This window comes from Cicer arietinum, chromosome 1 (genome assembly GCF_000331145.2).
Source record: "Cicer arietinum cultivar CDC Frontier isolate Library 1 chromosome 1, Cicar.CDCFrontier_v2.0, whole genome shotgun sequence".
In the NCBI taxonomy this organism is placed as follows: domain Eukaryota; kingdom Viridiplantae; phylum Streptophyta; class Magnoliopsida; order Fabales; family Fabaceae; genus Cicer; species Cicer arietinum.
Window position 1 is genome coordinate 50638009 of NC_021160.2, and position 13913 is coordinate 50651921.

At 31.4% G+C, this 13913-nt stretch overlaps 3 protein-coding genes across 3 annotated transcripts in view; 1 reads left to right on the forward strand and 2 right to left on the reverse strand.

Annotated features, from left to right (window-relative positions):
- Nucleotides 1-3025: 3025 nt before the first annotated feature.
- LOC101515596 (4-hydroxy-3-methylbut-2-en-1-yl diphosphate synthase (ferredoxin), chloroplastic) lies at nt 3026-8435 on the forward strand. The gene is made up of 20 exons (XM_073366499.1): nt 3026-3213; nt 3453-3679; nt 4098-4255; nt 4408-4514; nt 4611-4711; nt 4834-4910; nt 5016-5135; nt 5233-5463; nt 5586-5702; nt 5806-5880; nt 5982-6059; nt 6280-6339; nt 6421-6483; nt 6641-6785; nt 6944-7082; nt 7213-7290; nt 7361-7520; nt 7609-7707; nt 7810-7914; nt 8058-8435. Exons 2-20 carry the CDS (start codon nt 3472-3474, stop codon nt 8157-8159), a joined length of 2223 nt encoding a protein of 740 aa, XP_073222600.1. The 5' UTR covers nt 3026-3213; nt 3453-3471; the 3' UTR covers nt 8160-8435.
- Nucleotides 8436-9505: 1070 nt separating this feature from the next.
- LOC101515271 (uncharacterized) lies at nt 9506-10688 on the reverse strand. Its single transcript, XM_004487061.4, has one exon. It carries the CDS (start codon nt 10166-10168, stop codon nt 9692-9694), a length of 477 nt encoding a protein of 158 aa, XP_004487118.1. The 5' UTR covers nt 10169-10688; the 3' UTR covers nt 9506-9691.
- A 747-nt stretch (nt 10689-11435) lies between these two features.
- LOC101514720 (protein disulfide isomerase-like 1-4) overlaps nt 11436-13913 on the reverse strand; it is a 4147-nt gene continuing 1669 nt past the window's right edge. Inside the window, exons 4-12 of the mRNA XM_073366501.1 lie at nt 13695-13816; nt 13499-13579; nt 13031-13117; nt 12826-12900; nt 12621-12689; nt 12456-12536; nt 12231-12365; nt 12015-12071; nt 11436-11882 (exon numbers count right to left, since the gene is read on the reverse strand). Coding sequence (XP_073222602.1) covers nt 11700-11882; nt 12015-12071; nt 12231-12365; nt 12456-12536; nt 12621-12689; nt 12826-12900; nt 13031-13117; nt 13499-13579; nt 13695-13816 — 890 coding nt within the window. The 3' untranslated portion in view covers nt 11436-11699. The remainder of the gene's footprint in view (nt 11883-12014; nt 12072-12230; nt 12366-12455; nt 12537-12620; nt 12690-12825; nt 12901-13030; nt 13118-13498; nt 13580-13694; nt 13817-13913) is intronic.

Here is a 13913-nt window from a genome sequence, read left to right on the forward strand (position 1 = left end):
TAATAATAATAATAATAATAATAATAATAATAATAATAATAATAGTAATAGTAATAGTAATAATAGTAATAGTAATAATAGTAAAATTGGTGGACTTCACTTGGGAGTAAATGCACTCAACAATTATGAGCCCAAATAATTATGAAAAAATTAATATTATGGGACAATTATATATATTTTTTTCCAAATTAATTTATAAAACTTTTAAATTTTATAACTTCACAAAAATACTAAAAAGTTAAATATTTTATATTTAAAAATCCATTGACACCACCACTAAATGAACAATATCACTTTAAAAAAAACATATGAGCAACTAAGTATTTGTGTTATATGTTAGATAACTTAAATAAAGATATGATATGTATAATATGTAAATGAAAAAATTATTCTTGTAAGAAAATAATACTATTTATTTTACAAATTCAAATAAAATATTAATATTTTATAAGTTTGAATAATAATTTTAATTTTAAATATTATAATTTCAATATATTTTAAGTTTATTATATTATATAACATGACAAAACTACCGTAGTGATATAATTAAACATATATTTTGAAATTAATGAATACTATTTTATTTTTTAATTTAATATCAAATTCTATTATGATCTTTAATTTATATATTATTATATTTTAATTTTTTATATTATATTTTAACTAGAGAGACATCATGTGATGGATTTCAGATTAACTTAACATATTTTGGTTATTTAATTTTTCCTTTTTTTTTTTGGTTATTAGTTCATTTTTTTAAAAAGCTAATATAATATATTAAAATAATTTACTTTGAATACAAATAAATTGAATATTCAAAAAATAAATTAAAAACTTAACCAACATAAAAGAGAATAAATTAACATAAATACAAGAAGAGAAAATGGAATATGTACCGCCAATACATTTGACTAGTGTAATTAAGTTCGTGTGTTGCAGAAAAGAGCAAATATTAATTATATGTAAATTATAAAGTTTAAACATTATTATAACTATAAATAAAACAATATCATACAAATTTAATTTAATTTATATATATATATATATATATATTAAAATAATTTTTTTATCAAGTTGAATCAATAGAAATATACAACATAAATAACATTAAAAAGATAAATTATTATACATCACCATTTATGAATTGTTATTTTAATGTTAACAAATATATATATTTTTAAATTAAACTTGTAAATATCAAAGATAATAATTTTACACATATTCTGGAAGATATTTTAGATAAATTTCATAATAAAATAAAATATAATAATTGATAATTGACTTGTACCAAACACCAATTAACATTTCACTCATAAAAATAAATACCATTTTATGTTATGACGTGCAACTCTATATTTTATCATTTAAATATAAAAAATAATGAACATAGTTAAGAAATGCAGATATAACAAAAGGGTCATTTTTTTACAATACAATAATACGATTTTTGGATTCCAACAATATATAAGTGAACACAATTAATTATTTACCATTTTGATTACATAATAAATTGTATTTGTTTTCAGTATAGATTTTGAATTTTGCAAATATCTATTTCAAATATTTTAAATTTAATTTTTAGAGTTATTATAATTCATTTGGGATTTATTTAATAATATTGACTATAAGTTACTTTAACTATAATTATAATACAATTATAGTTAATGTTCATGTTATTATAATAATTATAGTTATAATTCTATCTACTATTATGGTGAAATTTGGTTTCTTAGTTGATATTTATATAATCAAATCAAATAAATATATTATCATTATAAAAAGATTCTACTAAAAAATATTTATATAGACATAAATATTTCAGTGTACAATAAATTTTTAAAATGTGTACATTTGTAGTAATCATACAATAGCTTAAACAATAAGAAATCATGCAATTGCTCAAACAAAAAGAAAGAGAGGAGGCATATTTGAAAATTTGAATCCATATAAATAAAAACAAATGCAATTTGAAATTTGAATCTATAGAAATAAATGGAAATAAAAAAAAATCAATTTGACATGTAGAAACTAATAATCACAAATTAAAATTTTGTATTTAAATATTGATTTTATTTATTTATTAATATTGATTGTTTTTTTTAATAACAGCAGAAAAAGATTACATAAATAATATTTTTATGATTACTTTATAAATTATAAAATTATACACTTCACATGTTTTAAATAAGTGTCACATTTATACACACAAAATTATAATAAAAAAAGTCATTTATTAATTGTAAAGTAATTTATATTAATAAATTAGTTAATTATTAATATTATATATACCAACATTACAAATTATAAACATATTAAAATAATAATTGATTTTCTTATTTCGCTCTCTATTGATTTAAATGAACCGAATTCGTTTAAATAAATGTGAACTTTATAGTTCAAAGACGGAAAATGTGAATATAAAAATATTTTATAAATTTTATACTTAAATTTAATTTTTTTAGTAAAATTATATTAAAAAAATCATTTGAAATTAATTGATATGTATTATCAATGTAAAAATATTTTACACACATCTAATCATATTTTATCATAATGTCATTTTGTAAAATTAATTCCTAAAATATCTCTATAAATATTTATACAATGACAAATTAGGAATTATGGATAAAAGTAATCTGTATACATTAATGTACATAAAAACTAAAAATTAATGTACGTTGTTATTTGTCACTGCATTGTCCTAAAATATATCTACAAATAATCTTGCAGTGACGAATCACAATATACATTAATTTTTATTTTTTATTTATTTTTTCCCAAATTAATTTTGGGCACATCATATTTATTCACAATTTAAATTGTGTATTTAACACTAAAGAATTTTAAATGTGTTGAAAATTTGTCTAAATGAGTTCAACCATTCTGTTGAGAAAATAAATTAATATTAATTAATTTCTCCAATACAATTAAATATGAAGAGATTGAAAAACTTGCCAAAAAGAAATAATGAAAAGAATGAGGATTCAACGCACAAAAAGAAAGACCACATATATATGCATGAATGTATTATGTCAGGTAGCGAGGAAGGATAATAGTGGTTTTGAATTTTAGTATCTTACAAAAACATGTTCCTTTGTCATGTTTTGTAGTCAACAAAGTTCATAAGGTTGATTTTAGTTACAAAATTAATCTTATAAATTAGAGTTAGAAAGAAAACCTTTGAATCTTTGTTTCCATCATCATCTTCATCAGGTAACACACCAACCTATTTTCAGAGACCCCACCTTTCTCATTCAATTCCCAGGAATATTCTCTTACCCCTTTTTTCTATTAATTAAAAATATTGTATTTTTGTTAGAGTTTAAATTTATAGAGCAACGAGTACATTTTTTTTTGCTATTTGTTTTGAGCTAAATTCTGATACTTTGTGATTTCTATGTTGTTGCAAATTGTGAATTTAGTTTATTTGATTTTTCGACCTGTGTGTTAAGGTGTGATTGTGCTTCAAAAATGGCTGCGGGAACTGTGCCAGCTTCGTTTTCTAGCTTCAGGAAACGCGATTCTGGTTTGGGGTTTGGGAAAAGTATTGATTTTGTGAGAGTTTCTGATTTGAAAAGAATGAATTCTGCAAGGACAAAAGTGTCAATTATCAGAAACTCAAATTCTGGTCAGGATATTGCTGAACTTCAACCTGCATCCAAAGGGAGTCAACTTTTAGGTTTGCATTTTTTTTAGCTTCAAAATTTTTACTTAATTGTTTCAAGGAATTTTTTGTTTTTTATATTTAGTTTTAATGAAGTGGAATTTAATGCTTCAATTGTTTTGTTTGTGCATCAATTTTCATTCCTAGTTTAGCTCAGTTGGTTAATGACCTTCCGTTAAGGAAAAATTGTTCGTGAGAATCCGAGTTCGCATTCTTGCTGAAACAATCCTTAGACAAACTTTACTTACCTCCTGGCTGAAGTTATGATTACCAGGGTTCTTTTCCCTTAGGAACGAGAGGATTAAGAACAAAAACTCAATTTCCGATCCTAATTCTAGATGGCAACTCTAATGACTAATTAGGTGATTCTGAAATGGTTATTATTTTGTTTTAGTTTAGCCTAATCCATGGATAATGTTTATTTTGAATGTAGTTCCTAGGCAAAAGTATTGTGAATCATTGCACAAAACTGTGAGGAGGAAAACAAGGACAGTGACGGTTGGCGACGTGACTATTGGTAGTGAGCATCCCATAAGAATTCAGACCATGACTACGACCGACACTAAGGATGTTGCTGGGACAGTTGAACAGGTAACATAACTTTTCTATTGCTTTGCACTGATAGCACAAGCTTCTAAGCAATTTACATTGTTGTGTTTATCTATCTGTATTACTTTGATATAAAGTTATGATTGACTGATGTACATAGATGTTCTGTTTCTGTTTCTTCTGTCTTTTGGCAGGTGATGAAAATTGCAGATAAAGGAGCTGATATCGTTAGGATAACTGTTCAAGGGAAGAAAGAAGCTGATGCATGTTTCGAGATTAAAAACTCACTTGTGCAGAAAAAGTAAGCATAAATTATAGTCTGTTATGTTTGACATGATTGATTCTATAAGCCGATATTGTTATGTATTCGTCTTCATCCTTATGTACTTATGTCCAGCTACAACATACCATTGGTGGCTGACATTCATTTTGCTCCTACTGTTGCTTTGCGAGTAGCTGAATGCTTTGATAAGATTCGGGTCAACCCTGGAAATTTCGGTATGCATATCTTCATCAATTCAGTAGTCTTCTTTTATTCTCTATTTCCTTTATATCTCTTTTCAATATATATTTAGAAGTATTGTCTTGCATTCTGAATCCAAAATGGTTGTCTTTCACAGCTGACAGACGAGCTCAGTTTGAAATATTAGAGTACACCGAAGACGACTATCAGAAAGAACTTGAGCATATCGAACAGGTCAAACTACCTATCTGTTGTTTTATATCAAATTTTGTTAGAATCAATAATACCACAACTGCAATGTGAACTTATTAACCTATTTTAAGCTTTCTTATATTCCAGGTTTTCACACCATTAGTTGAAAAGTGTAAGAAATACGGGAGAGCAATGCGCATTGGGACAAACCACGGCAGTCTTTCTGATCGTATAATGAGCTACTACGGAGATTCTCCTAGGGGAATGGTCGGTCCTTTCCTCTCTTATTCTGTAACTTATCTTTTCGTGTATTGAAGTGTTTGCTCTAGAAATTTTTCTGTCTTACTAAACAATGATTGCACAGGTGGAATCTGCTTTTGAATTTGCAAGGATATGCCGAAAGTTGGACTACCACAATTTCGTCTTTTCGATGAAAGCAAGCAACCCTGTCGTCATGGTTCAAGCATACCGCTTACTGGTGGCTGAAATGTATGTCCAAGGCTGGGATTATCCGTTACACTTGGGAGTTACTGAAGCTGGAGAAGGTGAAGATGGTAGGATGAAATCTGCAATCGGCATTGGAACTCTTCTTCAGGTATGCATTCAATTGCGTTTGAACGAAAATTGAATAAAAAATGGAAATTATCATCCATCTCTTCTCTTTAGTATTATACGCTACAGATTCATACGCATGTTGACAATTTGCTTTTTCATCAGGATGGATTGGGCGATACAATTAGAGTTTCCCTCACAGAACCACCAGAGGAGGAGATAGATCCATGCACAAGGTTGGCAAACCTTGGAATGAGAGCAGCTGAACTCCAAAAAGGAGTGGTATGGTTCAAAACAATGCTTCTGTTCGACATGCCTAAACTTTCTAAAGTATTAACATCATAAAATTTTGTGAACTTACTTTCATTGACATTGCTTCCATCAGGCACCTTTTGAAGAAAAGCACAGACATTATTTTGACTTCCAGCGCCGTACTGGTCAATTGCCAGTGCAAAAAGAGGTAAAACTTAGAAGTTCCGAAGAAAATCTTAACCAAATTTGCACCTTAAAAGTTCCAAACTTTTTTCCATGTCCTACTCGAAACTTTCCATCTTAATACAGGGGGAGGAGGTGGATTATAGAGGTACTCTCCACCGGGACGGATCTGTTCTCATGTCAGTCTCATTGGATCAGTTAAAGGTAACATTTGGACAGCCCCATTGTGTGGTTCTGAAACCTCTCTTGTATAATCTTACAAGTGCTTATGTCAGTAGATAAACTTAAATAAGTCAATCCAAACTAGTCTGTTTGTGTTAATCACTTTTATACCCTCTTTATTTTTCTCATTTTGTTAGGAGGAAAGTAAAGAAGTAAATGTGCCTTGTGTGGTTCTGAAAATTTTATTCTCTGATTTTTACAGATGCCAGAGCTTCTCTACAAGTCACTTGCTGCAAAACTGGTTGTTGGCATGCCATTTAAGGTAACCAACTCATCGTAGTGGATTAAATGTCCTATGGATTTAAATAAGAAGTTATTTACATAGTATGCCCTGTATATTCAGGATCTGGCAACAGTAGATTCGATCTTAGTGCGGGAACTTCCTCCAGTAGATGATGTGGATGCTGTAAGAACTTAGAACCTTCAGTTTGGGAACCAATTCTAAATAGGACCATTTACATGTTCATCTTTTTTATCCACCAAACCATTTCTTCATTGTCAAGTTCTTGTGACCGTTGGAATAATTTGCTCTTACTCTCTCTCATTTTTGGTTCTATGATCAGCGGCTAGCTCTAAAACGACTGATCGATATTAGTATGGGAGTTATAACCCCTTTGTCAGAGCAGCTAACAAAGCCATTACCAAACGCCTTGGTTCTGGTCAACCTTAAGGAGCTATCTACCGGAGCTGATAAGCTTTTGCCACAAGGTGCTACTCAATCGAAGTTTTTATCCCCTATTTTTAGATTCGTAGTAAATTACATGTACTTCCTTTGATTTTGGTTCTGGTGTTTAAATTTAACTTATAACTAAATATGATAACATCTTTTCCTCTTTGCGACAATCTATTGGTTCCATTTGATTTAGGCACACGCTTAGTTGTGTCAGTACGCGGTGATGAGCCTTATGAAGAGCTGGAAATTCTCAAAGATGTTGATGCTACTATGCTTCTCCATGATCTGCCTTATACAGAAGACAGAGTTAGTAGAGTGCACGCGGCTAGGCGGTGAGAATATGGCACATGATTAATAATTTTCTGCGTCAATCTGGCTACATGAATCCAATTAGTATCTCTTATATGATTCTATGAAATTAATCGTTAAAACATTCTAATCTCAATTTCTTATTGGCATTAGGTTATTTGAGTACCTTTCAGACAGTTCTCTGAACTTTCCTGTCATTCACCACATTCAATTTCCAAATGGGATTCACAGGTAATTTTTGAGTTATGGTGAGATGAACAAATATGTAGTTCTTGTGAAACCTAATCATCTCGTCTTACAGGGATGACTTAGTGATTGGTGCCGGCTCGCATGCCGGAGCCCTTCTTGTTGACGGGCTTGGAGACGGTCTTCTTTTAGAGGCCGCAGACAAAGATTTCGACTTCCTTAGAAATACATCTTTCAATTTGCTGCAAGGCTGCAGAATGAGAAATACCAAAACAGTATGTTGTTCAATCACATACAATACAAAAGTTGAATTGGAAAACAAAAAGTCGCAATCTTTATTGATATGTCTAACATGTCTTGCAGGAGTACGTTTCATGCCCATCGTGTGGCAGAACCTTGTTTGATCTTCAAGTAATAAGCGCAGAAATCCGGGAGAAGACATCGCACCTCCCTGGTGTTTCGGTAATATCACCAAATCTTATGCTTTATAATATGCGTCTTCACAATAAAAAATGTCCTTTGTTTTATATTATTATTAATAATTTCTGCTGTTTTCCGCATCAGATTGCAATCATGGGATGCATTGTAAATGGTCCGGGAGAGATGGCTGATGCAGACTTTGGGTATGTGGGAGGTGCTCCTGGGAAGATTGACCTCTATGTTGGGAAGGTAACATGTTCTTTATACTTAAGTTTAAATGTGCATTTGCACCTGTTCTTTATGCTTAAGTTTAAATGTGCATTTGCACCTGCACGTACGTATGCAACAACACAAACCGAAACATAAACTTAATTTAAGCTTAACAATTGCAGACTGTGGTGAAGCGAGGGATTGCGATGGAGCAAGCGACCGATGCCTTGATCGATCTAATAAAAGAGCATGGACGTTGGGTAGACCCTCCTGTAGAGGAGTAAAAGCTACATCTCAATGTTCTGATTAGCCACCAATAAGGTCCTGTCACAAGGGACGTTGGGTGGATCCTCTAGGATGATCAATGTATTTAATATGTTATATGAACCTCAGAAAGTTTTATTTGCAATTTTCAACTTAGTTGGAAAATGCTGAAATTTTCTTTTTACAAAGATCACAAATAAAGTATTAGAGTGGAAAATTCTTCAGCTGAATCATGTATACAATAAAAAGTGCATTGCTTTGCCCCCATCAATGATGATAATATTATTATAGAGAAATTCTTGAAATAATATAGGATCATTTTATGTCAACCAAATCTGTTCTTGTGGAGTGTAATGTGTCCTATTTAATGGGCCGATCATTGAACACATATTAGAGTTAGTTCATAATGAATGATATTAATCGAGTTTTGGTACATCAAAAACTTTTTCACAACTTATAATCGAGGTTAGGGATAATTTGTAAATACTCGCATCCCTCAACTCAACAAAACACATTTTTTAAGGATAAAAATGAGAAGGTTCACAATTGTGAATGCAATTCGAACGATATAGATATAGCTCAAACAATGGTGCAATTGACTTGAAGTCGAAATTAACACCAAAAAGAGACCTAAGTCACACATGAGAACTCTCATGCCTTATAATCCCATAGCCTAAATTGCATGACTATTGATCTAGTACATTAAAAAATCGTTGAAGCACCCTTTAAGAAAAAAATCATGAAAGTCTACCATTGTAAATCTCAAAATGGACAATACCTTAAAAATATACACAGATTTGAGTTTTTGATAATCAAATACAAAAATAAGTTAACCGCACAATAAAATGTGTCCGACTAAAATATTATATATTTAATTAAAATCAAAGCTTTGATGGTTAGGAGTGCAACTTAATCACTAAATATACCTTAACCTCACGAGTTTGAGTTAGTATGTAGTTAACAATTAGCATATCCATTACGAAGGGTTTGTATTTTTTATCGTGGATAATCTCACTATCAAGTAATCTAAAGCCCCGTCTATTTTCTAAATGCAATTTCTATTTTATTTTTTAAAATTTGTACTAGATTGATTCCTTAAAGATTTGATGCAAAGGATATTCTCACATTCTAAATTTAGTGTGAGGTGTGTAAGCAAGAAACGGAAATTAAATTGAGAAAATAAAGTTGTGACAAAGAAAGAAAGAAATAATCATTGGAAAAGAAAAAAAAAAAAAAATAGGTGCACATAAGACAAAAATAATAGTGCATCAGAATTTCCATCCAACCGCGAGAAATTGAATTAAATTAATCAAACAAATAGTATACCATACAGGACAAATATTACACAAAATTATGACAATGATAATGATAATAATAGCATAGAAATTCAAATAATCTATTGCAATCGGCAATAAGAATAAAAAGAATCAACAATAAAATTGAATCAACGCACCCGAATAAAACAGCAAAAAGAAAAACCTATATAGATGAAGAGTATAAACCTTGATACAAATGAAGTTACGTATTATACAAATACACAACTACTAAACTTTTACAGAATGTCTCTCCTTACGCCGTAAATATACTGATTTCTCCGTATATTCTGTTGCCGTTTCTTGTACACCATCCCTGCCAACATAAGCACGCTCGCCGCCACAATTATTCCGATCGCTATTCCCGCTTTCTTGCTTCCGCTCATTCCTCCTCCTGAAGAATCATCTCCACTCTCATCCACGCCGAAGTGGTTTATTGAAGTAGAATCATCCGGCGAAGGCGCCGGAGATGAACCTGGACTTAAAGGAGACGGCGCTGGCGGAGATGAACCTGGACTTAAAGGATACGTCGCTGGCGGCGATGAATCGAGAGGCGAGCTGGCCGGAGGATGGTTCGGAGCGGATATAGAAGGAGATGGAGTGTCCGCCGGTGATGGCGATGGCGATGGCGACGGAGATGGCGGTGAACCGGCGGTTACATAAAGTGAAAGAGATAGAAGTAAGAGAGAAAGAAAGGATAATTTTGTATTTGCCATTGGTTCAAAAGAGAAAATGGATCTGAGAAATAGAAACGAAGAGAAAGAGTGGAAACTGTTTGAAAAAAAACCGTTACTTAGATCTGATTCTGTGAGAAAAGTTGCCAAAAAACGGTTAACGAGGGGAAGATCTTAATCTGAGGGTCTATATTCATGGAATCAGTATACGGGATTGCGACACGTGGACTATAAAAACCGCGCGATTCACTCGATTGAATTGCAAATGAAGTTAAATGAGTTGAAGATTAATTCATACGGAAAAGGAAAATGCATGTGAAATGAAAATAGAAAGAGCTTTGTTTGTTGTGTGAAGTAGTGTATATACGTAGGTAAATGGAAACTGATTTTTATGCATTTGAACACGCATGAGAAATTTTTAAACTAGCTGTAGTCTTTGTACATAACAAAATCGACACTGTATTAATACCGTATATTAATTAATGAATGTAGAAATTGGATCTAAAATAAGAAGAAAAAATTAAAAAAAATAAATAAATAAAAAGGTATTAATGGCCAAATTTGTATAAAAAAACCATTTATTTTTTTTGAAGAGATGATAAAGGATGCTTCTCATGCAATTCAAGGAAGACCTTTACATTTTCTATGGGCATAAAGAAATATGAGAAAAATTAAACTTTGTCGATTCTCATTTCCCAAACGCCAAGTTAGTCTAAATAATGTGAAGCTGTCATGGCATGGATGGAATGAGAAATAAAATAAAGTTTGTCACATGATGCGACTCACATCCTAACTATTTGTCCAAAAAAATATGGCATAACTATTTTTTGTTAAGTGATTACTATAATTGTTTTTGTTGTTTCCTTGCACAAGTTAAAGAAGTTGGCTAATTGGTCTTTGGGAGTTATCAGTTGTCACTGTAAACTTGTAAAGTGATTTGCAAGATTTTTACATTATTCTCATTGTGATAACAAGTCTTCGTCCTATCCATGTTTTTTTATTTATTGATTTTAGTTATCTTAACTCTTTAGTTATATTTTAGTTTTTGAATTTAATAGGGAAAATATAACTATCCTATTTAAATAGGTGTTTATGTTTTTAATTTCTTGATTATTCAAAGTTTTGTTGTGTTTCATGGATTTAGCGCAACAAATTTAATCATTCAGTGGAACATTGCACTATTAAAGGTTTGAAGTTGCTTTTGCATCGCCTAGCAAGGGGACAACTTCACCTAGTGAGGAAATAATAGCAGAAATGCTGAAGCTTCTTCCTAATCAAGCCTGACAACTAGATTGAGCTCACTAGGCAATGCGTTAATTTTAGGAATTATATTTAATGATTTTTATTAAAGCCTCGCCCCCAAAATTCTAAATTCTAAATACTTGAGTTTAATAATACAAAGTTGCCTTAAAAAAAAAAATAATACGAAGTTGCCTTGCATGTGTCCACCCTTCCCCCTCTTTGCCTCTTTTATAGGCTTGGGAGAGAAGAATGAGTTGTTGTTCTCTCTAAGTCACTATGTCAGATTAATTCTGATCATAGCAGTATAAATAGAAACATATGACTTAACTCATCATAGTTCATCCCTCACTTCGCTATTGCTACTTTGGTTCTCTTTGACATCAGAACTCTCCTTGGCATCAGATCCCTCTGATTTAGGAGTTGAGGTTGGTTTCTGGAGCTTGAATGGGATTGATGCATGTTGCTTGAGGAACTTATAAAAGGCTACCACTGAACGATCTGTTTCAACAGTAATCTGCAGATACAATGAAGCAATTAAAAATGTTAATCACCATATGAAAAATGTTAATCACCCAATGATAAAGCATATTCATGTGTATGAAAAGCTAATTGATATAATATGTATTGTTGCTTAATATTCTCATACAGGATCAAAACTTTTGTTTCCAGCTGGGAAGAAGAGAAGAGTGGGGAATCCATCAGCCTGCAGAGTGAATATAAATCAAGATGGATCAATAAGTTCTTACATCTGTATTTGATGCACGTTTAAAAATTCAAAATCTAGCATAAGTTGTTCCGGATACCATTACAATAATATCATATAACCATATGCTTGAAATGTCTAGTTTGAATTTGGATTTACCTTTGCCCTGGGATGCTCATTTTGTGTTCCATCCATCTTTGCTATTACTAGAGAGTCAATACTACGAAGATGTTTTGCAAGCTTGTTGTATATTGGTTCCAAATGTTGGCAATGGCCACACCAGGGAGCATATATCTGATATTCCAACAAACGTTAAATTAACACGACAAGATGCAGAACTTTATATGAAAATATAACTCATAAACTAGAGGGTCAAAGTTGAACCTCAAGGAGAACATCCTTTGACTCATCCAAGACAATTTCATCAAAATTATTCCCAACAACTATTTTCACGTCACCATCGTTCTGTCACCAAGTTAGCAGACATGTCAGACATGAAACACCAAGTTAACATAATATAATTGATGGCTGCAAAATCAAATAACTGACATTTTCAGGAACCGGCTCTGACTTGAAAAAAGGTTTTAGTTTGTCTTCAAGGAAATCTTCCCCAAATGCCTGAGATAAAATGAAGATTAGAAAGTTTGTCAAAATATTAATTTCTAATCTCATCGAATGAAAGAAAAAGGCATTCATTCACATTCTATAACACTGTACCAAAACTAACACCCTGAGGCAAGAGAAAAAATAGTACCTTAATTTTGTCAACAGTCACCTCTCCCTCAAGCACAAATTTTCTCCCATCATCATTTCCAGTGTATGCAAGTACCTGCATTGGAAATTCCACTGGTTACTTAAATATACTTCCAAGTGATTCGAAGGATGTAATATGTTGTTAATGTTATGAATTTTATGACTTATCATTAAATAAAATTAAAAAGGGAAGAAGAAATAATTACTTTTGTATCACTCCCACTAACACCAAAGTATTCTGAAACAGGCTTCCCAATATCTTCGTTATCAGTTTCCACAAACACAAAGATCAACTGCAACAGGTAAGTAAACACAGTTAGGTCATTCATTCTCGGAAGTCTAAGTGACCATTTTGGGGGAAGAGCTGGATGAATGCTATGAGACTCTTATCAGTGAAATGTAGCAACTTGCAAAATCAGAAAGAACATATTTCAGATATCACCACTCAGCACAAATCAAAAGCTCAACTCTGATGATTTTACAAATAGGGGCAGGGTCAACAGATTCAATACTTACAAAGATCCACTAAGCAGTACCCTGCACCTGAATTCTTATGAAAAGCAAGGAATTCTATTTAATTCTATTTAATTCACATGTTTGACATATTAAAATTTGTCTAGCCCCTAAAAATGACAAGATGAAAGTAATAATTAATGAGGTGAATGAAAATATACCTTTCCCTTGAAAGATTTTGCTGCTTCCTGAAATACTGGGAGGAATTTCTCTGAGTCATTTGAAGTCGCAAACAGCAACAACTAATAAAAAGTTTTAAACGCCTCACAATCTTAGAAGAACATTTCAATATCATTTCTCAAGAGCAATTTTCTAAAGAGAATACAATATTAAAAGATACATCTCATAAATAACTACCTGTTTTTTGATTGGATTTTCAAAGATTGATGGAGCATTTTCTCTAGTAAAAACTGTTACCAAAGGGATCTTGTTGGAAGAGACAAAGTCTACTATTGCAGACTTATCAAATTGGCCATCTGCAGCGACAGGGTGAAAAATACATCAAATTTGCAAATTAAAAAAAAGTGAGAGATTACATGTAATAAGAACGAGAAATTAAACAAACCAAAGCGGTTC

Excerpts from the sequence above, each read along its gene's own strand:
- LOC101515596 (XM_073366499.1), top strand. The coding sequence starts at position 3,472 with ATGGCTGCGGGAACTGTGCCAGCTTCGTTTTCTAGCTTCAGGAAACGC. Across the intron at positions 4,712-4,833 it reads GGTCAACCCTGGAAATTTCG|CTGACAGACGAGCTCAGTTT; the intron begins GTATGCATATCT and ends TGTCTTTCACAG. Across the intron at positions 7,083-7,212 it reads AGAGTGCACGCGGCTAGGCG|GTTATTTGAGTACCTTTCAG; the intron begins GTGAGAATATGG and ends TATTGGCATTAG.
- LOC101515271 (XM_004487061.4), bottom strand. The coding sequence starts at position 10,168 with ATGGCAAATACAAAATTATCCTTTCTTTCTCTCTTACTTCTATCTCTT.